The sequence below is a fragment of the Hypomesus nipponensis genome, chromosome 6 (genome assembly GCF_054491055.1).
Source record: "Hypomesus nipponensis isolate SF chromosome 6, ASM5449105v1, whole genome shotgun sequence".
NCBI lineage: Eukaryota > Metazoa > Chordata > Actinopteri > Osmeriformes > Osmeridae > Hypomesus > Hypomesus nipponensis.
Genome location: NC_140366.1, coordinates 6,468,847 through 6,495,801, shown reverse-complemented (window position 1 = coordinate 6,495,801; position 26,955 = coordinate 6,468,847). Strand labels below are relative to the sequence as shown.

Below are 26,955 nucleotides of genomic sequence, written 5' to 3'. Positions count from 1 at the left end.
AATATAGGAAGGTCGGAACAATCCAATGACGGAACAATTTTATAGTAGCTGACAGCAGAGGTGTAGCAAGTTGTTACACTTGTTGAAGTATAGCGGAAGAGGCTATTGTTGGCAAATTAGCCACTTGGTTTTAGAGATTTGAGTCTCAGCTTTCCGACAAAGATACTTTATTTTAGGCAACATATTTGACAACAAAATCTCCAATACACTGAAATCAAGTAGGCTACTGAAATACAAAATTAATTAGATAATACTTTAAAGGGGAATCTGTTCCAAATCATGGCATTAATAATGTGCTTTGCAAATAGAATCCAGGCATGGAATTAAAAAGCAATTAACTGCGAACAGACTGTACAATTACAGCCAACATAATGACGAGCAATAAAACAGAACACCACACCTCTAGAACAAGTGCATCATCATAATCAATAATCAACAGTTTTACAATATTATGCTCTCCTGTTCAGAGGGCACAGCTATCCAGGAACCTCATCCATCTTGTGTTCTTGGGTTTGAGTGTTCAACAAATGTGGCTGGATCCACCTAGGCTTGACTAATCTACAGAGCATACACAGTGTTATGTAAGCCTACTACCCATTTAAGATGACAGGTGATTTGTAAATCAAACAGGCCACCCAGACACCTTGAGCAGCCATTTTGTTTCCTCACCAGAACCTCTTATATATCTATCTGTACCTGGTTGATGGGACTTGTAGTTTTAAGGACAAAACTAGACTGGGTCGCTAAAGTCTCTCCTCGCCTCCTTTCTCCTCCTTTCCTCCTCAGAAGAGACAGGCGACAGAACCTCCAGGTAGCTACATGACTCGAGGAGGAAGGGAAGACAGGAAGGACGACTGAGACGGCGGGATCAGAGACTGATCGTATCTGTCTGTCTCCGCCTCAGCGTTGGAGCACAGCGAGGCGCAGAGTCGTGCCGTCGTCTGTGCACCGCTCTGCTCGGCCCCTGGAGCCTTACCTGATGAGTGGACCAACTTGGGGGTGTAGCAGGGAAGGGATAGAAGGTTCATAAAAAGACAAATCTCAGACAGCTCGAACCACAGCCGAAGCTGGGAAAAAACGTGACCTTAAATTCAATAAAGTGTTGTACTTGTATAAAAAAACAGTCACAATATAGAATTTAGACAGGTATTCAGCACAATCTAACCATGTAACTGTACAGCAGAAGGACAGGAGGTGATCTATACACGAACACATCTTCAGAATCATGAAAGTCACTGCTAACTATTCACCATCCAGGATCACAGTGAACTCTTTTGGCTCTTCTACGGCTTTCTCCCCAATCTCACTCAGCCAATGATGCTCTCTGTACAGGGTTGTGGACGGGGATGTCGGGGTGATTGACAGGGTTTCAGGCCACCCTGATGCGAGGCTCCTCCTCCACCTCCTGGCCCAGGCTGGTATAGGTCACCGAGGGTTCCAGGGGCCCCAGTGTGGGCGTGTCCGTAAATGGGTGTCCTGCGTTGCGGAACTGTTTGTAGACACGAGGGTCCTGGGCCACGTAGGTGGAGGAGGAGGAGTAGAGGACCAGACCCAGAACTATGATGAAGAACGAGAGCAGGTACAGCCCAGAGAACTGAGGAGACAAACACAAGCACCCAGTTTAACCTGTGTACACAGGTAAATAGTTCACACGTAAACAGTATATACAGTATATTTACATTACATTTAAATGCATAAATGTAATGTAAATGTATATGGTGGTAGTGACACTCCAGTGGACTACAGATACACAGTCAGCGACTGTAAGCTGGACAGAAAGCGTTTGGTTTATAGAGCCCGAGCGAGCATTCAGTCTAATCTACCAAAACACGCAAACAATGAATACATAACAACATTCACCATGGAGACTGAGAATTGCAGACTTAATCTTACCAAGCCCGATAAAGTACACACTTATAGAAGAGAACTCTGAGGGGAGCCTGTTCTGGCTCATTCCGGAGCAGTGAACTGTTGTAGACGGTGTGTCTGCGTACTAAGAATATGCCTTCAGGACAGCTCAGGGCCACAGCTTTCCCTGACAGCTCCCGCAGAACAAAGCGGCTTCAAAACACCAGCATGAAATATGGATGGAGGCAGCGCAGCGAGACTGAGGTAGCGTAGGGAGATGAAGGCAGAGGCGAGGCAGGTGGACTCGTCTAGGGCAAAGGGATTGAGGCAGACAGATGGAGGCAGAGAGGAGGGACCGAGGCAGGTGGGACCGAGGCAGAGAGAGAGGGAAGACAGAGAGAGGGAGCACACTGGAAGCTGCATCTTCGTGTAATAAAACATGGTTGCAAACAGGGGCATGACGAGATGCTCCGAGCCGTTCTGGAGAGAGGGGGAGATGAAGAGAGAAGCTGCATGCCTCTTTCCAACACACCGACACCTTCCTGAGAGGAGGGCTGTGATGACAGAACAAGAGGTGCCTTCATCACCTTTCCTGTCTATTTTCGGCGTCCCGTCTGATAACTAGCTCGCTGGCGTCATCACTTAGCGCACAGCGGGACTCCACAATGTGACAGTCACAAATAGAATCTCCCGAGAGGGGTGGGTGGGTGTGGTCCAATGTAAGGAAGCACATGAAATCTTGTCCTACCATCCTCCTTGATTACACCATCCTCTCAACATATTGTCCTTCTACCATCCTTCTATCATGTTTTAATCATGCTCTTAATATACTCCTACTATACTCCACTAGATGGAATGTAACTCAATTCCTGTCGCCAAACATGTCCTATCATTCTATCATATCTCTACTATCCAATTATCATACTCAAATCTTACTCATAAGACAATCCAACTATATTCCTACAGTATTCTAACTCTACCCCAATCTCGATCGCTACATTACTGTCTGCTGTACAGACATGAAGTACATAAGTAGTCATTTTGAAGTCACTTAGCCATCCAGTCAGCTAGCCATCCAGTCCCACTACAAACCTTGATGTGAACTCAAATGATAAAGAATGAAAGCACACTCTGATATACAGTACTCCTCCATTAACTCTGCACTGATCCAGCCAGGCAGCGGGAAAGCTACCGGGGGAATCAAAAAGCCCATATCCTCCCAAACAGGTCACAGAACAGTCTAGAAACGAGAATTAAGTGGCCAAATTGGATCAACCAATTACTTCCTGATTGTCCTCCTAATTGGTGTAGTTGAGAGAGGGTGGCAGTAATCAAGCCAATCATGAGCCCAGCAGGAAGGCGAGGCCGGGGCGGTGAGAGAGTAGTCTGGACTGAGAGGCAGACTGGGACAGTGGGTCCTGGTGGTTTCATTTACATTTAGTCATTTAGCAGACGCTCTTATCCAGAGCGACTTACAGTAAGTACAGGGACATTCCCCCCGAGGCAAGTAGGGTGAAGTGCCTTGCCCAAGGACACAACGTCATTTGGCACGGCTGGGAATCGATCTGGCAACCTTCAGATTACTAGCCCGATTCCCTCACCCTTCAGCCTCCCCGGTGAGGCCGGGGCAGTGAGAGAGTGGTCTGGACTGAGAGGCAGGCTGGGGCAGTGAGAGAGTGGTCTGGACTGAGAGGCAGGCTGGGGGAGTGGGGCAGTGAGAGAGTGGTCTGGACTGAGAGGCAGGCTGGGGGAGTGGGGCAGTGAGAGAGTGGTCTGGACTGAGAGGCAGGCTGGGGCAGTGGGGCAGTGAGAGAGTGGTCTGGACTGAGAGGCAGGCTGGGGGAGTGGGGCAGTGGGTCCTGGTGGTTTCACCCTGACTACCTTCCCTCACAGTTGAGTGGCTGCCTCCATGACTGATAGCACATCATTACAGCTGTGTGACACAAATGCACTTTACCAAAATGGTCTGTGTTAGAACTGGTGAGACTGGCTTTGGCTCCTATCCATGTGCTGTGGTGTGTAGAGGAGAGAATGCTTTCTGAAAGAATACTTTCTAGTGTGTATTTGGAGTTTTCCTTTAATGAAACGCCGTACCAACAGAGGCTCTGTGGGAGCTCTGATTCTGTGTTTGGCTCTAATCTGTTCTCAGTTCTACACACTCCCCAGGGCTTGATGTGTGCAAATGTGAGTGTGTGTGAGTATAGGTGGGTTATGTGTATGCGGGTATGGGTGTGTGTGGGAGTGTGTGTGCGTGTGTGTGTGCGGGGGGGAGAGGGGGGGGGGGTGTTGCAGTATATTGCCCAGGGTGAGAGATGTGAGACCTTCTTAACTATGCTGGGAGGCTGGCTCCTCTGGGTCCTGAACTTGCCTCTGAACAGCCAATAAGCCAACCACCCAGGGCCCTTTCTGTATTAGGATGCACACACACCCACACACACCATACATTATTGAAGGTTTGTCATTAGCATTGTTGTACGTTTGTTTATGTGCAGCTATGGGGGGTGGGGCGGTTGAGTGTTAGGGAGGCTCCTTTCTTTTAAGTATGATGGGGTGTCTGACCCACCTGTACACACTAACAACACAACCCCACATACACACATACAAACACATACACACATACAAACACATACAAACACGTACACACATACAAAAACATACACACATACAAACACGTACACACATACAAAAACATATGTGACGGGTATGTAACGGACGTGGTTTTGCTAGCAAAGACCATCAGAGGTATCTGGCCGCATCGACCAGGAGTCGAACTCACCACCTCTGACATGCCAAGCGCAACCACTACCAGCTACGCCAAAGAAAAGCTAGCTATTCATTGACGCGGGTGGCCCATTACATACCTGAGGAGTGAGTTTCACCGATTCACACTGGCTACACATACACACATACAAACACGTACACACATACACACTATTAGAAAAGCACATACAACCAAACATGGCATGACCTGGAGAAGCCTTCAGACTTGTGTTCTGTTGTCGGGAGTGAAACTATTCGGACAGTTTCGGGAGAATGCTGTCTGGTCTGCCAAACTACCTTGGGTGCTTGTTTTACTCTGAGAACAGAGAAGGCTGGACCAAACCAGAGCAAGCACAACATCGCTGAAGTCTGTTTCTGTTGATTGGCTTTCAAACAAGCCTGGTTTCTGTGAAAACCCGCAACCATTTCATGCAATTTTCTGTCTCTTATTTTCTCCCCCTACCCTCTCTTGTTTGTCTCACCAATGAAAGGCTTGTGAGAGAGAGAGAGAGAGAGAGAGAGAGAGAGAGAGAGAGAGAGAGAGAGAGAGAGAGAGAGAGAGAGAGAGTGTGAGAGAGAGAGAGAGAGAGAGAGAGAGAGAGAGAGAGAGAGAGAGAGAGAGAGATAACAATAAATGTGAGCGGACTAAAGGCAAGGAGCATTGTTAATAGGCCTTGCTCTCTCACAGTGCAGACAACTTGCTTCCCCCGCCAGGAGACTGGGTGTGATTGGCTGAATTGATTGTGGTAAGGAGCAAGGTGTTGATTAGGACTGCAATAATACAACAGCCCAAGGAGACAGAGAAAGAGAGATAGAGATACATAGGGAATAAGAGAGACAGAGAATGACAGAGAGAGAGAGTGAGTGAGTGAGAGAGAGAGAGAGAGAGACAGAGAGAGAGAGAGAGAGAGAGAGAGAGAGAGAGGGGGAGACTAGAGCAAGAGCTGAGCGAAAAGAGAAGGAGAGATTTTAAGGACAGAAAGGAAGCCTTGTGGAGGCATGAATAAGGAATATTGAGGAAGGAGAGATGAGGATCAACTCCTCAGCAGAGCCTGGAACCCCCCTTAGTCCCCTCAGCCACACCCACACACCCACACACACACTATTCATTCTGACATTCAGCACCACAGTTGTCTGCAAACATACACCCCTCAGGGTTAGTGAACATCCTTTTGGATCTGTATGAAAGCATGCATGTGTGTGTGTGTGCATGCACAGGAGTGTGTGGAAGCGAAATCAATCAATCGTCCAGTGAAATGAGAACGAGAAATAAGCCTGAGAGCCGCAGGCGGAATTTGAAACCCTGCAGTAATGGATTGTACCAACCAGGTGTGTTAGATATAATGTGTATGCCACGTATGGTACATATTATTTATATACCAAGTGTGTTAGACATCATTTAAAAACCAAGTGTGTTAGATATTCTGTATTAAGCAAGTGTGTTTGAAATGGCAGGAAGACACTGAGAGTTCAGTCCCTCCAGACAGAGGAGAGAACAAATACAACCTGTACATGTGTGAGTGTGTGTGTGTGAGAGAGAGAGAGAGAGAGAGAGAGAGAGAGAGAGAGAGAGAGAGAGAGAGAGAGAGAGAGAGAGAGAGAGAGAGAGAGAGAGAGAGAGAGAGAGAGTGAGTGTGTGTGTGTGTGTGTACATATCTGTGTGTTGGTCTCACCTTGTAGTGGAAGAGGAAGAGGCCACAGAAGAGGCTGTAGAGGTCGGTGGTGAGCAGAGACAGGTTGACAGCGGTGGCACTGGTCCTCCTCAGGACCACCGGCATGAAGCTGTACAGCCCAAACATGCAGGCACTGAAGCCAATGTACAGCAGACCTGAGGACACACACACACACACGTGATTCATGTTCTTCCCCTGAATCCATTAGTCATGATTCATTTTGTTAGGAATCGGACACAGAGATCCGCTAAGTCTCTCTGTTGTCTTTAGGCTGGTCTAGTGTTGCGTGGGCTCATTCTGCTTCACTGAGGAGAAGTCTACATACAGAGGAGAGGTCTTCAACCTGGGAAGGAATCTTCTCCATGATGTGTGTTTGACAGAGGTTTTTTCCCATTCGTCATGTATTTTCCTTAGGGACTGATGGTTTTTTTCAAATGTTTTTTTATTTATTGGACCAGTTGGTCCACTTTTTACTGTGTCGACACACACTAAGCTCAGGACATGCCAATAAGAGGGACTAGGAGTCCAACACACACCTGCGGTTTCTGTCTCTGTCTCTCTCTCTCTCACACACACACACACACAAACACACAATTGTTGGCTCTTTGCCGGTCTGCTCTCAGTTCTGTCATTTAAGAGGCATATGACCGTGACTGCTGCCAGCAGTATTACCACACACACGCGCACATACACACACACACAGAGAGATAACACTGATTAGTTTCTGAAGGAAAGACGAAAACATCACTTATCTCTTGGTGAGACTCGGTGAATTCTGCAAAGGGCTAACTCTTCCTCCCTTCCTCCCTTCCTCCCTCCCTCCTTATTCCCTCGCTCATGCCACTGAAAGCTATCTGGTTCCATTTCAATTTATTGTCTTTATTGTTATGGCATTTCCCAATGTTTGTCCACAGAGAGGATATAGAGCATCAATGCTTCTGTCAGCAGACCGAGAGAGCTCACTGGTGCGCGCGCGCGTGTGTGTGTGTGTGTGTGTGTGTGTGTGAGAGATAGAGAGAGAGGCAGAAACCAGAGCTCTCTGGATGCATCCTTCATGTTATTAAATGTACTGTTATTACACTAAGTTGTCTGGTCATTCCAAAGAGCCAGCGTCAGAGAGGAGATGACTGTCTGCAGTGCTCCTCTCTCTGAGGGGAAGTGACTGGAGGCTGGGGTCTCCAATTGATCTGGGAAGTAACTGATCAAATCGGAGCAAAGTGCTGACGGTGCCCTGAATAATTACAACTTTGTGTAAGTGTCTAGTAAACCCGTTTTATATTCACAGCCGAGAGGTGCTGGCGATTGGCAGTTTTGTCCGTTTATCTTCCCGCATATGTACCTCTATCAGAGGTCTTTTCCTCCTCCTTCCTAAGCCTTCCAGTTCAGTTGTGAACTCCTGACTGGACCACGCCCACTGTGGGGTTGACCGAGCGGCCATGGCGGTCTGAGAGACTGACAAGGACGGTTACCATGGCAACTGCCTAGCCCCAGGGAGCGTGCGTGTGCCATCTCCGGCACCCCGAGACCATGTGAACACTATCTGCCCTCAGCTAGAACAGCTTTCACTCATTCACACACTCACACACACATACACACACAGTGCTCTCATGTAACTAAACAGAAGGTTTCATGATTTATTCAAATTACTTATTTACTATATCTGGCACGCAAACACACACACACACACACACACACACACACACACATATATACACAGCAGAGAAGTATGTGGCTGTCACCTGTGCAGAGTTATCATGGGACGGTAACTATAGTGATCTCAAATATACTCAAATATAAACACTTCGGCATGGATCTCAGCCTCATGCATATTCAGATCCAGGCTAATTGGGACAGGGAGCTATATAGCAACAAGATAATGACTCGCTCTAGGAGTGTCTAGGAGAGGTTTGTCTTCAAACACAGCAGTTAGACACATGCCTTCAGATGTTCCGGTCGTCAACAAAGGCCGCTGCTTTCAACAGATGACCAGACCGTCGGAGTAGGAACGACAACCCTGTTAGGAGTCAGCCAATCAACACTCACCTATCTGCCAATCCCAGGGAACCCTCAACAGCTCCTTGTGTTCCATGATGGCCCTGCAACATGACACACACACACACACACACATAGGGTCAGACACAGGTAGAGAACACAGGGGAGTTTTGTCTGACAGCCGAGCCATCCGTAGCTCAGAACGCCAAGACAAGTCCATCCAATCAGAGCGTGGGACAGCTGATCCTGGGCATGTTTGCTGGGAGCGCTGTTGGCAGAGTCCTTGTTTGTTCCAGAGGAGGTGTGAGCGATAGCTAGAGTACATGGCTGTGCTGCTCTCTCCTCTGTCTCTCTCCTCCTCCCTCTCCTCCCTCTCCTCCCTCTCCTCCCTCTCCTCCTCCCCGCCCCACTTTGACTCTCCTAATCTGCCCTCCTCCCCAACCTCCACCGTCTACACACTCTCTGTCATCCCCCACATTCTCCTGCCAACTCCTCCTTCTCTCCTCCCTCGATCACTCAATCCACCCCTCCTTTATCTAATCTACCTCATCTCTTCCCTCCAACACTACCCAACAACCCCCCCCCCCCCCCCACACACACACACACACACACACACCACCCCATCTCGTTCTGGAGGACATGTCACATCCTGTGACATCACTACACGTCTTTTCTATGAGCATCTGTGCCGCTCGGCAGTGCCGGTGTGTTGCCACGGTTACCGCCTCATCAGTGGTCCTGTGTCGAAAAAGAACATCGGTGTTCAGGAACAGAGGGAGACAGAAACGGAGGGAGAAAGGGATGGATGAGGCGAGACGGAGACGGAAAGGGAGAGAGGGGGCGAGATGGAGGAGGAGAGAGGGAAAGATGGAGAAGTAGAGAGGGAGCGCCGATAAATAGAGGAGGAAATGGAGATGGGGAGATGAGGAGAGGGCTGATGAAGGAGAGGCAGGCAGACGGAAATGGAGGGAGAGAGGGAAACTGAGGGATTTGCCGCTAGAGGTATGGCGAGGGAGAAAAAATGGACGTTGGGAGAGTCACACACACACACACACTCACTCACGCACTCGCACACACTCACAGCTGAATGCCGCTGAAGAAGGACCCGAACAGCCCCATCATGCCCAGGAACTCCACCCTGCTGAGGTTCTTGACGATGAACTCCTCACACACGTTGGAGATGCCGTAGAGGGTGGCCCCCCCCAAGACCAGCAGGTCCCCCATCAGCTTCTGCTCTCCTGGAGGGGGGCGGGGGAGGGGGGGGGGGGGTACAAACCAAACCAATTACACGCAGTACATCAATTACTCTGTCGTCTCTCTGAAAGTAAATGAGGTGCATTTGATTCGTGTCACCGTGCGTGACCTTATTTACAATGACTGCTGGAGCCAGGGCTCCAGCAGGGGAAGGTCGTGATAACAAACACACGTGACCATCCTCCAGACACACCGCTGAGACAGCGATGCCACAGAACAAACGATCTATTCCACGGTACAACACAGGTCATGTAGTAATGGCTCTCCCAGCACTCCGCAGAGACCCTCTGTGCCTTCACCGAAACCAGGAGTTACCAGGAGAGGGAGGGGTGTGTGTGTGTGTGGGGGGGGGGGGGGTGGGGGTGCTATGTTACATGTCATTTAACGTAGTAAAAAATCCATATGGAATGTTTTATTTATATCTGAACAGAAAATCAATGTGTGTGTTGGTACTCACCCAGGCCCTGCTGGCGTCCCACCAGTACGTCGGCCCCCACCATGCAGCCCATGCCCAGCAGACACACCCCCACGCCCACAAAGTGGACCGCCTTGTACCTGACCAGCAGGAAGAACCAGGACAGCAGCAGCACCACTGGGATGACGAAACAGTCCAGCAACTGCACACACACACACACACACACACACACACACACACATAGAGTGCACATACACAAGCATACAGTACACACACACATACCCACACACACACAGAGTACACACACAATCATACAGTACACACACACACACACATACATCACATACACACATTACATAAACACACAGAGCACATAGACACACACACACACACACACAGACATTCACACACACACAGACACACAGTAGAGAATCATTAAACAGCCGAGAGGACGACTCTGGCAGGAAACTGACAATGTTTTCGAATGAATTCATGAGCGACCAACAACGTGACCTGGGTGCTGATATCTCCTGTCAGCAGATAAACCAGGCAGATACACTGCCACCACACTACAGATAGAGAGGACACCAGCTCGTTCGCTTTTGAGGGGGCCCTCGCGTTCTGTAGAAAACCCATTCTTCCATGAACCTGAACACAAACCTAACCTCCATCAGTGAGTAAACAAGCTGCAGTTCGAAGTTAGTCGATAACATCTATGACTTCAGCATAGGTGAGGCTCTTCAAAACATGTGACGAGATATGTCTGTCTGCAAATCCTGTTTCACAGCGAGGAGTCTTTTCCTGTCACACCTTCACACTATGCACACTGATCCCTATCTAAACAGACACCTCCCAAATCCCTTAGGTCTGCACTAATGCAGTGCAGTATAGTAGAGTGGTGTACGGCCCGGGCAAGTATTTGGGACCGAGCTGTTAGTCAACCATGAGCCAACTGATCTTTGGTATGGAATGGGGCCAGTGAGCCTGACCATCCAGAGCCCACCAATCATCCGCCACTAATGGGCAGCGTTTATAGCATAGCCATAAATGGATGTTCCTGCCATGAATATTAATGAGGCATTGTTTGACCTCATTAGGAGTTGACATCAAAACTTTTGCGGGCGAGAGAGACAGGGAGAGGGGGAGAGAGAACAGGGAGAGAATGACAAAGAGAAACAGAGAAAGACAACAGAAGAAGAGTGGGCAATCAAAGAAAATGGAGGCGTGTCTATAATTAGAGGAGACAAGGGAGGTTTGAACACCGGATAACCAAACACATCTGCCCGACGTCCAATGAGAGAGCAGATCCAAACCACCATCTGCTCTTGTTCAAACAGGGCCCCTGGACCCAGCGCTCCCAGACTGACCTGTACACTGGTCAGAGTGGTGTACTGGTAGGCCTTGATGACCATGTAGTTGGCCTCGATGTCGACCAGTCCCAGTAACATGTACTTCCACCACCTCCTCCTCAGAATGGCCAGCAGGTTCTCCTCACCTGGAACACACACACACACACGAGACGCAGGCAAGAACCCACAAATGTGCCCACACATCCACACACACACACAGTCACACAAAAGGACATGAGAGTGGGTGGCTTTAACAGACATTGTAATTACCCTCTAATCTTCTGTGCACAACACTAAACTGAAAAGAGAAAACAAAATAATGCCACAAGAACAGGAACAACAACAAATTGTGTTCATGGGGGTAAGGAGACCAGATAGGCCATTACCATGGCAACATGAATCGACAGACAATTGCCTCCAAGGCAACGAAATGTGGGACCAGTGACGGACTCCCAAAGGATTATGGGAAGAGTCAGGCACAAGAGTCAGTCTTCAGAGAACCGTGAGATTGTTTTGGTTGTTTGTGCCTCCAGAGAACCTGCCCTGGAGCCGAACCCGGGGTCCCTTCACAAGGGCGGGAGGAGACTGTGCTGCACCAAGGTGCTCCAGGCAGCCAGAGGTGCACTTGATATAAACCACACGGAGTGATTCCAAGCTGTGTGAGCAGATCTTCTCACCAGGGTGGGGTTCGTTTTCTGCTCCAGTACAGGCTGGCCGTCTCAGGCAAAGAGTCCCAGCCAGCAGCCCAGCTAACAGTGAGGGGACAGCTAGAGACAGAGCTGGCCAGCCAGCTGAAGCCCCAGATCCACCGAACTGGCCTCTGAAAACCTGCTCAGCTGTGCTCACTGGCTGACTACGGGTGTGTGTGCGTGTGTGTGTGTGTGTGTGTGTGTGTGTGTGTGTGTGTGTGTGTGTGTGTGTGTGTGTGTGTGTGTGTGTGTGTGTGTGTGTAAGACACCAGTGAAAGCTGCTGGCCAAATATTCTGATGACGTTGGCAGGACATCCGCTACACTCACTCACACACACTCTCTCCCTTTCTCTCTCTTTCTTACACACACACACACAAACACACACACAGGAGAATGATGGACTATAGCTGCTTTACTGGTACTGTTATAGAAGCCAACCCCTCCCTCCCTCTCTCTCACTCTGCCACTAATTGGGATGCTTCTAAATCCATTCCAATTTCCAGACCCTGCCTCTTACTCTGCCAAGCATGTAAGGGAGCACTCTTCCTGCAAACCTCTCTCTCTCTTTCTTTTCGTTTCTCCCTCTCTCACTCTCTCCCTTACAGACAAAGCCAGTCAGTTAGAGACCGGTTCATGATTTGGACAACAACATCTATCTGCCTGCCTGCCTGCCTGCCTGCCTGCCTGCCTGCCTGCCTGCCTGCCTGCCTGCCTGCCTGCCTGCCTGCCTGCCTGCCTGCCTGCCTGCCTGCCTGCCTGCCTGCCTGCCTGCCTGCCTGCCTGCCTGCCTGCCTGCCTGCCTGCCTGCCTGCCTGCCTGCCTGCCTGCCTGCCTGCCTGCCTGCCTGCCTGCCTGCCTGCCTGCCTGCCTGCCTGCCTGCCTGCCTGCCTGCCTGCCTGCCTGCCTGCCTGCCTGCCTGCCTGCCTGCCTGCCTGCCTGCCTGCCTGCCTGCCTGCCTGCCTGCCTGCCTGCCTGCCTGCCTGCCTGCCTGCCTGCCTGCCTGCCTGCCTGCCTGCCTGCCTGCCTGCCTGCCTGCCTGCCTGCCTGCCTGCCTGCCTGCCTGCCTGCCTGCCTGCCTGCCTGCCTGCCTGCCTGCCTGCCTGCCTGCCTGCCTGCCTGCCTGCCTGCCTGCCTGCCTGCCTGCCTGCCTGCCTGCCTGCCTGCCTGCCTGCCTGCCTGCCTGCCTGTCTGTCTGTCTGTCTGTCTGTCTGCTTTCCTGTCTGTCTCTTTGGGGTGAGTGGAAGTGTCATGGCTGATCTATGGTTATGCACACGTCCATGTAGACCTGTGTAAAATACATACTCAATCATAGTTGAACAGAGACAGGTAGGCACTGAGGGGGTCCCGGCAAACACACATAGTCACACGCGCACACACACACATTTCTCTCGGCCCCTCCAACCATACAACAGACAGGCTTTATTACATTATTGATTATCTGCCTGTGGGGACAGGGAGCTGAAGGATACTGGAGGAGAATATTCAGGAACTGTCCCCCGAGACAACCCCCTCTCCTCTTAACTCTCGTCTTACTCCCTCTCGTGCAACACACCCACACACGGTCAACAACCAACTACACGCGCACACACACACACATAAAAACACCTCATCATGTCTTGCCAACTGTCCTAGTGATTTAAGTCATTATAGAACGTCACTTACTGTCCTCCACTTGGCAAAGCAGATCTGTCCTGCACCAACTGACTGGCTAGGTGGCTGGGTGGCTGAATGGCTGTTTGGCGAGGTGGTTAACTGGCTGACTGAATGGTTCGTTAGTTGGTTTACTGGCTGGTTGGCTAGGTGGCTAACTAAATCGTTGGTTGACCGGTTGGCTGGGCGGTTAGGTGGATGACTGGCTTGGTCGCTGGCTCGACAGAGGATAAGAATGCTGCCATGTTCATGTCTCCCTGTGTGGATCCCACAACAATGGTTGGCTTCTGTCGTTCCATATGCTTGGCAAGAAGGAAAGAAGGAGAGAGAGAGAGAAAGAGAGAGTGCGTGAGGGAGAACGAGAGAGAGAGAGAGAGAGAGAGAGAAGACTGCCTACCCACACTTGGTTTAGATCCACACAGCAGCAGATGGGAGACACACTGGGAGACAGGAGGGTGCTGTAAATATGGCGCTTTGTCTGGTGTATTCGTGTGTGTTTTTGTGTGTGTGTGTTTACCAGCGTGCACACAGCCTTAAAACCCACAGCAGCGGGAAGTATACATATAATACACACATGTGTGTGTCTGTAGGAGAAAGATGGAGGAGAGATGAGCAAAGCAGAGGGAAGAGGTGAAAGGGAGTGATGGAAATAGAGAGTGGGAGGAGAAGGGAGACGGATGGATCCCTCGGAGGAGTGCCAACCCCTCTCTCCTCGCTCTCCTCTTTTTCTGACCCCAATTCAGCAGGGCAGTCGTCTAAATCCAATAAGGGGGAGGTCAGGACGTCCTGTTGAGTACCCTCCAGGGTGTGTGTGTGTGTGTGTGTGTGGAGGGGGGGCTGTACAGCTACTACCTGTTCCAACACTAACTCGAGCCTCTTAACTTTAAACTTAGCCTGCTGTTATTGCACAGCAATAAGCAAAGTTATAATTGAAAGGTGAAAATGGATATCGCGAAGCATAATCAGCATTTTAACTAATCCTTTGTTTTGAATTTGAAACAGATTGGCTGCAATTTTGTCCGGTTAAGTCTGGAGCCAGGTACACTACATACAATTCTCAAGGACCATTTTAGGCTTTTGAAACACAGAACCTGAACTAGAGGTTAGAATGATCCCAAAGCATCCCTAAAAGAAAATACAGTTATAGACCATTTATCACTACTCTCTTCCCCCCCCCCTCTTTCTCTCCCTCTCTCCCTCTCTCTCTCTCCCTCTCTCTCTCTCTCTCTCTCTCTCTCTCTCTCTCTCTCACTCCCTCTTCCTCTCTCTCTCTCCCTCTCTCCCTCTCTCCCTCTCTCCCTCTCTCCCTCTCTCCCTCTCTTCATCTCTCACTATCTCACTCTCTCACTCTCTCCCTCCCTCCCTCAGACACACGGCTGTCGACAAAACTAGTTTGCGTTGCCAAGGTGACAATCAGGTGAGTGGACAGCTATCTCCGGCCGCATAAATCTGTCATGAGAACAAAAAACGAGCGTAGCTCCTTAGAAGTCACCTCTGCATCATAGTCGGTGAGTCAGGCGCCAACTCTGCTTTAGCTCCAACTCCAGAGTCTTAGAACTATATTGGTCCATTCGCCCATTCCAATGAGTCGCTTTGTCTTTGTATATGTTTGGATGGTGAATCAGCTCCAATTGGTGAGCAATAACAAACAGCATGAATAACAACAGCAGCCTACACACACATACTGTCTTCCTCTGAGCATGTGTGTCTGTGTGTGTGAGTGAGTGAGTGTGTGGTGTGCTCTTACCTTGCCTGACAGCCAGTGTGGTGGTGTAGACGAGGAAGAGGAGGATGTAGCAGAGAAAACTCTGGAACACGGGTGTGTTGGCATGGTAATCCTGGGCCAGGTACTTACTGCTCAGACCTATGCCACATATGAGCAGAGAGAGCACCTGACCCAACGCCAGGGTCACCACCAGCTCCCTGGGGGAGATGGGGGGGGGGGGAGGGGAGGGGGGGAGCGAGGAGAGAGGATGAGAAGAGGAGATGTCAATAGGGAAGGAGAGAGAGGGGAAGAGAGAGAGGGCAGTACAGTCAGTGCATATGTTAAGGCTTCAAGGAGAAGCCACATCAACACAGGTCTATTTCTTTGTGCGTGTGTGTGTGTGTGTCATGGAACAGTGTGCGACAGGACAAACAGCCACAGTCCTCTCCTATCTTCTCCCCTTCTCTCGACCCCTCCCCCCCCCCTCCTATCAATGCCTCAGTAATGACTTTCTCCATCTCATCAGTCTCCACGACAACACTGTAGTGATGAGCAATTCTCAGATAACAAGTAACTGATGGGAAAGCAGTTAAACACACACACACACAGACACACAGACACACATCCTGTGGCTGTAGTAGTTGTTTAATGTTTAATTACAGGTGGCTTCAGCTTGGTTGGATGGAGCTTTGGATAAAGCCTATAATCCCTCTCCCCATATCAAAACAGTAAAAACATACAGGAAAACTCTCCGCCTATACATAATGAATCACTGTCTCGTTGGTCCAGCTTCAATATCACATTGTCTTTTCAGTCCTCTGCCACAGTGAAGCTGTAATATGTGAGTTTGATCCTAACCCTGGATCTGGATCTGGACTGGATCTGGACTTGACCTAGACCAGGTTTGGATCTGAACCTGGACAAGGACTAGCCCTAGACTAGCCCTGTATCCGGTGCTTTATCAACTCTCTTTAATTAACTAGAGTTAATTAGGCATCATTTACTCCCAGGAGAAACGACAGAAGTGATGGATGGAATGTGGTTGGTTGGTAGTCCCTGGGGAAGGCAAAGGGGACACTACACAAAGACATGAACACATTCGGCAACGCTCTGTCCCACTGTGATCCCAATGGCCTTTTGCATGCATCACAATACAGTCGCACTGTGTGTTCTGGGAACTGCAATAGCAGCTCATTATTCTACTGTTAGCTTCACTTAAATGAACAGTTACACACACGCACACAAACACTACTCGATACCCCACACACGTCCAGGTACTCTGACGAGCTCCCCTGTGGAGTAAAACAAATAACAACACCAGGATAATAAAGAATGATTAGCCCAGTCTTTCTATCCACTGCAGCGCCTACAGAGCAAGTTCACTTTACCAGTTAGTCCCTGAGGGAAATGGAGCCAACATCTCTGTTGGTGAAAAAAAACATGCATTAACCAAACTCAACCTACACGACGAGCCATATTAAATAATGCAGTATTAATGTGATAGGCAGGGCAGTCGCACCATGTATACATGTTGGCTGAGGTCAGATAGACCCGTGCTTCCTATGTACAGGCGAAACATAGTGTTCATGGTTGCACCAAGAGGCATGAATTAGCATTTAGATGAAAACCAATTTAATGCCTCTCAGCCAATTACAGGGCAGATTGAATCTGTGAATATGTACGTTTCTCGTTTTTTCCTCAACCAGGACTTATGGCTTCAGGTTATACTACCTGAAGACCTCTACTGATCAAACTCAAAATCTAAGGAGAGACTTTCCTTTCCTCATAAATATATTTAGCTCTTTCCTTCCTCTCTCTATCTCTCTCTCTCTCTTTTACTTCACTCCATCTAACCCCCCCCCCCTCCCCTCTCTTTGCATTCCACTCTGACTCGAAGCCTAGAGCCTTCAGGTATATACCATCCTGTTGAATTAACCTTGACAAAATAAACCCCATCTCAGCCTCCCACCCTGCCTCATATCTGCTCTCTCAGCCTCTCAGCCTCTCTCAGCCTCCCTTTCTCCCAGCCTCCATCTTTCCCAGCCTCTCAGCATCCCTCTCTCTCAGCCTCTCTGACTCCCAGCCTCTCTCTTTTTCAGCCTTTTAGCCTTACTCTCTCTCAGCCTCCCTCTCTCTCAGCCTCTCTGACTCCCAGCCTCCCTCTTTTTCAGCCTTTTAGCCTCACTCTCTCTCAGCCTCCCTCTCTCTCAGCCTCTCAGCCTCCCCCTCTCCTGGCCTCCTTTACTCTCAGTCTTCCACTCCAGAATCAAGAGCGAGTGATAATCGAGTAAGGAAAAGGATGAGAGAGGTCTTCTCATCTCAAGGACAAAGGGAAAGGATGAGGGCCGTAGAGCCAGGGATGGAGGGATGGAGGGATTGAGAGATGGATAGAGGTAGACAGCTGTAATTAGCTTGAATGTGAGCGTGAGGGATAGAGGAAACGACAAAGGCCTAGAGAGGACACACTTCATCTGGAGAGTTAAAGTCTCCCATCCTCCATTCCTCTCTCCCTCCCTTCCTCTCTCCCTCCATTCCTCCCTCTCTCCTTTCCTCTCTCCCTCCATTCCTCCCTCTCTCCTTTCCTCCCTCTCTCCCTTCCTCTCTCTCTCTCCCTTCCCCTCTCTCTCCTTTCCTCTCTCCCTCTCTCCCTTCCTCTCTCTCTCCTTTCCTCTCTCTCTCCCTTCCTTCCTCCCTCTCACCCTTCCTCTCTCCCTTCCTCTCTCTCCATTCCTCCCCCTCTCCCTTCCTCTCTCTGTCCCTTACTCTCTCCCTTCCTCTCTCTCTCCCTTCCTCTCTCCCTTACTCCCTTCCTTCCTCTCTCCCTTCCTCTCTCTGTCCCTTACTCTCTCTTTCCTCTCTCTCCTTTCCTCTCTCTCTCCCTCTCTCCCTTCCTCTCTCTCTCAGTCCCTTCCTTCCTCCCTCTCTCCCTTCCTCTCCCTCCATTCCTCTCTCTCTCACTCCCTTCCTCCCTCTCTCCCTTCCTCTCCCTCCCTTCCTCTCTCTCTCCCTTCCTCTCTCTCTCTCTTTCTCTCTCTCTTCCTTTCTCCCTTCCTCCCTCTCTCCCTCCCTCTCTCAAACCCCATTTGACACACAAATTGACAAGTGACACATCACTTCCAGATGAGACAAGCCTATTTGTTTATTTCCTTAACACAGACCAGACCAGACCAGTAATCTAGTCCACTTCAATACTGATCTGACCAGTCTGGCACAGTCTGGACACATAACTCTTCTGACCTCCAGGAGTACATACACATCAGGTCTGATCTCACTGCTGAGAGAGTGGAGAGAGAGAGAGAGAGAGAGAGAGAGAGAGAGAGAGAGAGAGAGAGAGAGAGAGAGAGAGAGAGAGACAACAGTGCTTCCTTCCCTTCGGGCACCCAGGCTTGCTGCACAGAATACAAAGAGCCTCCTCAGCACTGGAGAGAGGGGGGGGGGCAGAGAGGAACATAGAGGGGGGGAGAGAGGAACATAGAGGAGGGGGAAGAGAGAGGAAAAAAGGAGGGAGAAAGAGAGCGACTGGCAAAAAGAGGAAAAGAGAGGAACAGTGTGGGGGGTATGAAGGATGGAAGGCAGAAACACAGCTCATGACGGGGCCTGACAGCCACCAGCCATTTGAGAGAGGGACAAGGATGGAAGGATGGAGGGATGGAGGGATGTGGGGAGACTGAGATGGATGAATGGAGGGATGGAGGGATGTGGGGAGACTGAGATGGATGAATGGAGGGATGGAGGGATGTGGGGAGACTGAGATGGAGGAGAGGAGGGATGGACAGACAGACATGCACATCAGTATACTCTGTATCGGATGTGCTTGTGACGTGACTAATTAAGGAAAAAGCAGAAGCTGTTAGCCAATCAATTTCACTTCTCATGGCTATTAGTCCAATCATCTGTTCTAATCTCCCATGGGGACTGCATGTATTGTCGCACACACACACACACACACACACACACCAGAGACAGGGGATAGTTGCCACTATTATAATCACAATCAGTGTTTGTTAATGTCCCTCCCTACCTGCACTCCCACACACAGACCAATGACATGATCTCAATCTCCCCTGTTCATGAATAATTCATTCCCCCCCCCCATGTAATAAATGCCAGTCAGGCAACCTCCTGATGAGGGAGGAGTCGCATTGTAGTGGCAGACAGTTACTCAGTTACAGTTCAATCTAGTTTACATAGGTAGGTGGAAATCTGGTGGACAATGATATGGTGTTTAGCATCCAAGAGAACCCCAGGGTTTACTTGTCAGAGATTTAATGTGATAAGAAAGCCAAGGATGTCACTCACTCACTCTCTTCTTCATTCCTTCCCTCTCTTCCTCTCTCTCTCTCTCTCTCTCTCTCTCTCTCTCTCTCCCTCTCTCCCTCTCTCCCTCTCTCCCTCTCTTCATCTCTCACTATCTCACTTTCTCACTATCTCACTTTCTCACTCTCTCTCTCTCTCTCTCTCCCTCTCTCTCTCTCTCTCTCTCTCTCTCTCTCTCTCTCTCTCTCTCTCTCTCTCTCTCTCTCTCTCTCTCTCTCTCTCTCTCTCTCTCTCTCTCTCTCTCTCTCTCTCTCCCTCCCTCCCTCTCTTCATCTCTCACTATCTCACTTTCTCACTCTCTCACTTTCTCACTTTCTCACTCTCTCTCTCTCTCTCTCTCTCTCTCTCTCTCTCTCTCTCTCTCTCTCTCTCTCTCTCTCTCTCTCTCTCTCTCTCTCTCTCTCTCTCTCTCTCTCTCTCTCCCTCTCCCTCTCCCTCTCCCTCTCCCTCTCCCTCTCCCTCTCCCTCTCCCTCTCCCTCTCTCTCTCTCTCTCTCTTCCTGGCAGTGTATTTTGTGCTCCATCGCAGAGAAACAAACACCATCTTTGCCTGAGAGGCAGGAGGCTGATGCTCTGACACCCTCGCGCACGCCATGCCCCTCTCCCCTACGCCTCCCCCCTTCTCGTACACCCCCTCTCTTCCTTCAAACACAAAAGGCAACCGAGAACAAAAGACGCCAAAGCTAAAGCCAAGATTGAGGGGGAATCAATAGGCCTTGATAGCACAATGTAGGGATTCAAACTGCATTACCAACATTCCAACAATACACAAGCACACACCTCCCATCCATCACTCTACACTAGGGGTGGAACAATATATTGTGGAGCAATATATCGCAACACAAAATGTTTAAAATATGTATCGTAGAGTCATGGCAAAACTTTTACAATATGACGTCAGTTTGATCCTATTGGTTGAGCTACCAGCACGCGACGTACTCTGCACCTGAGTCGTGCAATACGTATTGTATCGTGAGCTGAGAGTATCGTAACACCCTTACCCTACGCTACAATTGCCATCTATAGTAATGATGGAAAATGATCTCTCTATCTCTGATACTATATTTTCTATATGCTCTGATACTGTATACTTATGCTTTCTTTTCTCAAGATGACAACAAAGCAACTCAAGTATCCCAGGCAAATAGTCGCTTTTCAAGCTGGAGGAAGATTAATGACTCACAATACAAGATATGCAGATGCGGAGATCCAGGGTTAGAAGTCCAACAAAAACAGCATTTATTATGCATTAGCGTCCAGCTAAAATATTCTCTGTGGCTTGTCACGGAAAAAAATCTATAGATCCCGAATACTGCCATTATTATGCAACAGTTAGTGGTTTGTTTCTGTTTGTGTCTGCTACCCCGTCTAACTAGGATTCTAACAGGTGCCACCAGCACCTCTTATTTCCTCTAATTACACAGGCACCTCCTGTGGGGATCGGACATTAACGTTCAGTCACAAACCTCCACAAAACCATAGCGTACCATAATTCTACATGTCATTCTTGCTTTTCTCTTTATACACTTTCACTTTTTTTCTCAGACTTAATCAATGCAAAGTTAATAGTAGCTCCAACAGATACTAGACAGACAGACACACAGTCCAGACCAGCTTCTAAACCCAGTCCCAGACCAGGTTTCTAAACCCAGTCCCAGATCAGGTTCTAAACCCAGCCCTAGATCAGGTTCTAAACCCAGTCCCAGACCAGGTTTCTAAACCCGGTCCCAGACCAGGTTTCTAAACCCAGTCCCAGACCAGGTTCTAAACCCAGTCCCAGATCAGGTTCTAACCCAGTCCCAGACCAGGTTCTAAACCCAGCCCCAGATCAGGTTGTAACCCAGTCCCAGACCAGGTTTCTAAACCCGGTCCCAGATCAGGTTCTAACCCAGCCCCTGCCCTCCAGGCCCCGAGGATGTCTAAATCCCCCTCTGTTCGTCTGCACCCCTCTAGCCCCCACCCCCAAATCTTCTGGACAGAGCTGGAGTGTTACAGAGTGATGTCATGCAGCCCACACAGAACCCCTCTGTGTCGTTCACTTCCTCTTCCTGCATTCATGACCCCTGAGAGACTACTGTGCAGCACACACACACACACACACTTTCACTTACACTCTCGCACATGCCTACTGACGAGGTCGACATGAACAAGTTCCTTATTGAGACAGAAAGACAGTAGATAATGCTGTTCTCTCTTTTCTTCCTCAACTCGCCATTCTCTGGGTCCTTCTGTAGTTTTCCTTCGATTGTCTCCTTTTGTGTCCTCCTTGTTCATCCTCCCACATTCACTCACTGTGAGTGTGTGTCTGGGTCTGTGTCTTTGTTATGCAGTTATACAACATTTCCACAGGTCCTCTGTAGCTGCTGTGTAAGTATGAGTTTGGTGTGTGTGTGTGTGCATGCACATGTGTGTCTACTACCATGGTGGTTCCACAGAGAGAGAAAAAGAAGGAAGTCTCTGCAGGGATGCCCTACTTCCCTAACCCTAGCCTCATTAGCAGGTTAGCATGGCTCTGGAGAACAGAAGGCCAGCAGCAGGCTAACAATTGACCCATGAGTAGAAAATTACCATACAATTTAAGGCTAGCGCCCTAGCGCCACGTTAGCTAATTAGCTACATCTAACCACTACAGGGAGTCCCTCGTCTGCTCCCATCGCCCCCACACCTCCCTCTCCAGAGACCGACTGAGAACTGGACTGAGCCTGCTACATTCTTGGGTCCTTGGGGAGGCCTGAGTGTATGTAGCTGTCTGAAGAATTGCCTGTTTGCCCTGCCCCTGCATGCCAGGCCAGATGTCCTTCCTCAACCACGTTTCTGGTCTGTCTTTTCGACTCGCCGACTCGCAAGGAAACAATATTGGGGGAGGAAGAGGAGGAGGAAAGGGAGAACAGGAGACAAGGAGGTCGGGGAGTTGGAGACGGCAGAGGGGGAAGAGGAGGAGGAGAGATGGAAAGCACGAGAGACAGAGGAGAGGAGAAAGGAACAGAAAAGAAAAGAGGAGAAAAACGATGAGATCAGAGCGTTTTAGAAGGGGAGAGCAGGCACAGAAAACTGCAAGACTCCTGAGTGTCAAATCCCAGCATGCATTGCCAGACAGTGGTGGATCAGGGAGACCTTTCAATTAACCCCTAAGCAGTGATAACTCCTTCTCTACACCTCCCCCATCTTTTCTTCTCCTCTCATCACCTCGTTTCTCTTCCTTCTCCTTCTCCAGCTTGCTCTTCTCGGACTCTCTTCCATCCTACCCTCTCTCTCTGCTCTCCTCCTGACTACGTCACTCTTTTTTTGTCTGAGAATTCTCTCCTTCTCCCTCCCCCCGTCCCTCATTCTTTCTCCCTCTCTCTTTCTCCCTCGCTCTTTCTACCTCTCCTTCTCCCTTTCTCTCAGTCAGGTTATGAGGAGCTTCCAGCATAGAGTACACTGGGGAGCACTGTCGCTTTAGAATACCAGGTAGGGCAGTCAACTCAAAAACCCATTTAATTTCATTCCTCTCTCTCACACACACCTTCCTATCCTCCCTGCCTTACTCTCTCCCTCTTTCTCTCTCTATCTCTCTCTCTCTCTGTCTGGCCCTCTCTCACTCTCGCACAGGCTCCTTCTCTTCCTGCCCTGTCTGTCACCCTCCTTCCAATCCTTCTCTCTTACTCTCTCACCCAGTCTCTCGCTCACCCTCCGTCTCTCTACCCCTCCTCCCCCTCTGTCTCTAACCTGACGGTAGCATGCTGTGGTGTGTCAGATGTCGAAAGCAACACCTTTTTTCAAGGGAAACGACCGGTGCCTCATTCATCCAATAAAGACACCACTTCTACAGCAGCAGCAGAGTCAGCTCTGCCATCAGCCAATGAAACTTTAAAACCACTCACATCCAGCCTCTACATTGCAAAAAGGTTTTTTAATGACAGTTTGCAAAAAGGGGTATGTCTTACAGCTCAAATCCAGAATATGTCAGTGAGAGTGCGCGAATGACTGCTGAATTTCCAGGGCCTGGCCATTTCATAAAAAACTGCTCTACCCTGTATACCGACTAACTGGGGTTAGCTCTGTTCCAGTCTATACAGACAGTATACACATCCCTTATCTCAGGTCCAGTCTATAGAATTGCACTCTGGTAATCTCTGGTCCAGTCTATAGAATTACACTCTGGTAATCTCTGGTCCAGTCTATAGAATTACACTCTGGTAATCTCTGGTCCAGTCTATAGAATTACACTCTGGTAATCTCTGGTCCAGTCTATAGAATTACACTCTGGTAATCTCTGGTCTAGTCTATAGACACTTTGGTATTTTCAGGTCAATACCACTACATTCTGGGAATATCTGGTCCAGAACTACACTCAACATTCAGAGTATTTTTTTGTGGTTCAGAATCCTTTTACCCAGAGGCCTCAGCTGCGGAGTGCACAGTCATGCTGGTACAGGAAGCAGGAACAACGCTGCGCTGTGAGACAGGAAGTCAGTGCTGGCTGAAGTTTGAATGGCCCAAAGAGGTTGGAAGGGCCTGACGCCCAACAGCAATCCTCCACCAGCCCCTCCCCTGTCAGACCCCCCCCCACCACCACCATCCCCCACATGCCAGCTCGTCGAGGTTGCCAAGCATCCGCCTGGGATCCCCCACTGGAGCTGTTCAGTCACACTCTGGGCCTTGTCCACTTCCACGGTCGGATCCCTCTCTCTCCTATTGTCCCGTCCTCCCGTCTCCTCATCATCCTCCTCCTCTCGTTTCATCTTCTACCCCTTCTCGTTTTTCCTCTCGTGTCCTCATCCGCCACGTCCTTGTAAACGTTTGTCCTCTCTCAACTCATCTATTTGGATTTTTTTTACGTTTTCACTTCTCCTCTCCGCCTCCTCTTTTTTCATCTCAACATTCCTATTCTCGAGCCTCAACCATGACTCAAATATATGTCCGGAAATGTTATAGACCACATATAAGACAATATTTGATGACAAAGTGGTTGAAATAACGGGTCTTATATATATATTGACATGTTTTCTTCAGGAGCTGTGTACCCAAGGGTCACATACAAAGAAAGCACAGCAAGACATGTTAAAGCGGACGGACTGTTTCTGTGACAGATGGACTGTACCTCACACATTGTTCAGAAAAACCTCCTCAGATCTGCAAAGCTGTGAAGTCAGCACAATGTGGCAACACTAACATCAATATTTATACGGGCAGGTTCCTCAAGTGTTATTCTCCCTCCCTTTTCCCTTTCTCACTCTCTTCCTCCCTCTCTCTCTCTCTCTCTCTCTCCATCTGCCAGTTGAAGCTTTTGGTAAATATGAGCTGAGTACATATCTTACTGTGCATAGCTTTTGGGAACACACTGTCAATCATGGACAACTTCCTTGTGAACCACTGACTACTGCACATTCATTTGTTAACTTAAAAAGTGTTTTAGCTCATTTGCATGACCATCACACTTTTGCTGGGGGTTTTCATTTGTCAACAACACATTTGATATTCCTATGTATAGTGCTTTGATGTGAAATATGAATAGATTCAAGCATCTTTACACTCAAAACGGTTGTTGCAAACCAACAATTAGTTTTTGTTTCTTCCCTTTCTTTACTCTCCTCTCCTCTTTTCCCTTCTCCTCTCCTCTCTTCCCCTCTCCTCTCATTTCCTCTCCTCTTTTCCCCTCTCCTCCTCTCCTCTCCTGTCCACTCCTTCCTTCTATTCGCTCCTCTCCCTCTGTCTTCTCCTCTCCGTGACAACAATACCCCCTCAGCATCACCACAAGCAACTTGATCTGACTCCACCTCCAGAGACATTGTTCCTGAAGGGAGAGAGAAGTAGCCAGGATAAAAGGAGCGGCAGATGGCAGGGAGAAGCAGGACCAGGGGAGAGGACATAGCGCTAGATGGAGCGATAGGGAGAAAGAGTCCCAACATTAGCGCCACCAGCTGTCAACCAGAAGTGGAGCCTTTCTTCTCTCAGCTGGACCGCAACTGCTCCACACACACACACACACACGCACAAATGCACACACACCCTCACACACACATTTCACTGGAGCCCAAATGCAATACAAACCACCGCTTGAATCGTCCAGATGCACACAGAGAGCATACACGCGCACACACACACACACACGATAATTGCGGGACACTCAAAGCAGCAGTTTCTGTGGCAAGAATTACTTCATAGTAAATCTGTCTTTTCACGGCAAATCCCGACTGGTCTTCAGGGACCAGAGAGTGAATGGGTCGCGGTGAAAGACCCCCGGAGGCGCAGGAATGCGACCTCAGACGGACGAGGACACACAGCTTGAGACAAAGGGGCGGGAGGGGCATTGTTGGCTAAAGCAGACCCTGCACTGACTGGACATGATGCTGGCCAAGTCAACACAACGCGTTAACCGAATATGACCCCTTATAAGACTCCTTATTCGCGTGCAGTTCAAGTTAACGTATAGCGAACCTAACCAAGACACCACTGTTTCGATGGATGATTATGACGTTTTTGATAAACGTGCAGTGACTTCTAAACTTGGACCGAGAGAGAGAGAGAGAGAGAGAGAGAGAGAGAGAGAGAGAGAGAGAGAGAGAGAGAGAGAGAGAGAGAGAGAGAGAGAGAGAGAGGTTTGCAGTCAGGTGTCTCTAATGGACCATATGTGCTCCCGTTCATGAATATGTATTGAGAGCAATCTCATATTTTTACTACACTATCTCTTACCTGTTTAGTACTTTTCTAATCCTCTGAAGCAGACTCGGCGATGCCGTGACGGTGTCGGGTGGGATTGTCTCAATCGTTGTGACCACATGATTTTGCTGAGCGGGTATCATCTCTGAGCCAGAAATAAAAATCTAACGATCAAAAGCCAGAACCGGGGCGCATTCTGTTCAGTGCGAGGCGGAGGACGGAGACTACTGTGCTCCACGAGGGCGGCGGGGTCTGATTCTCCGAGCGCGCGATGGATAGACAGTCTCAGCATTCCATGGCTCGCGCAGGTGCAGGTGATTGGCAGTATCCCAAAAAGAACCGGTGGGACTCGGAAGCTTGCCTGCGTTCAGCTCTCGGGGGAATCACACACAGAACACCTGCTTCTGACACGCTAGCAGCGGCTCATCAGTGCGCATCTCCTGGATGCCTGCTTTGGTCTGCCGCGGACAAGCTGAGGGCTCCGGTTTTGCTGCCGGTGAAGTAATGTACAGGTCCGCTAGGGGGTGCCTTCAAATCAGTCTGTCTCGTCGGACATCGGACGATCGGTCGTTGATGCTCCACGAGGAATTTTATCTTGTGGTCCAAAAGATAAAATTGGCTATTAATGCAGGGCACCTAATGCCCACATTAGATTAAAGCC

At 49.3% G+C, this 26,955-nt stretch overlaps 1 protein-coding gene across 1 annotated transcript; it reads right to left on the bottom strand.

The window, feature by feature from the left end:
* Positions 1-42: 42 nt before the first annotated feature.
* slc35f1 (solute carrier family 35 member F1) lies at positions 43-26,735 on the bottom strand. The gene is made up of 8 exons (XM_084699305.1): positions 26,328-26,735; positions 15,379-15,554; positions 11,310-11,437; positions 9,985-10,144; positions 9,355-9,511; positions 8,325-8,377; positions 6,282-6,436; positions 43-1,594 (listed from the first exon to the last, which is right to left on the bottom strand). The coding sequence occupies exons 1-8, from the start codon at positions 26,435-26,437 to the stop codon at positions 1,370-1,372; spliced, it is 1,164 nt and encodes a 387-aa protein (XP_084555431.1). The 5' UTR covers positions 26,438-26,735; the 3' UTR covers positions 43-1,369.
* Positions 26,736-26,955: the final 220 nt, after the last annotated feature.

Excerpts from the sequence above, each read along its gene's own strand:
- slc35f1 (XM_084699305.1), bottom strand. The coding sequence starts at position 26,437 with ATGATACCCGCTCAGCAAAATCATGTGGTCACAACGATTGAGACAATC. Across the intron at positions 11,438-15,378 it reads CACACTGGCTGTCAGGCAAG|GTGAGGAGAACCTGCTGGCC; the intron begins GTAAGAGCACAC and ends TGTGTGTTCCAG. Across the intron at positions 8,378-9,354 it reads TTCTTCAGCGGCATTCAGCT|GGCCATCATGGAACACAAGG; the intron begins GTGAGTGTGTGC and ends GTCATGTTGCAG.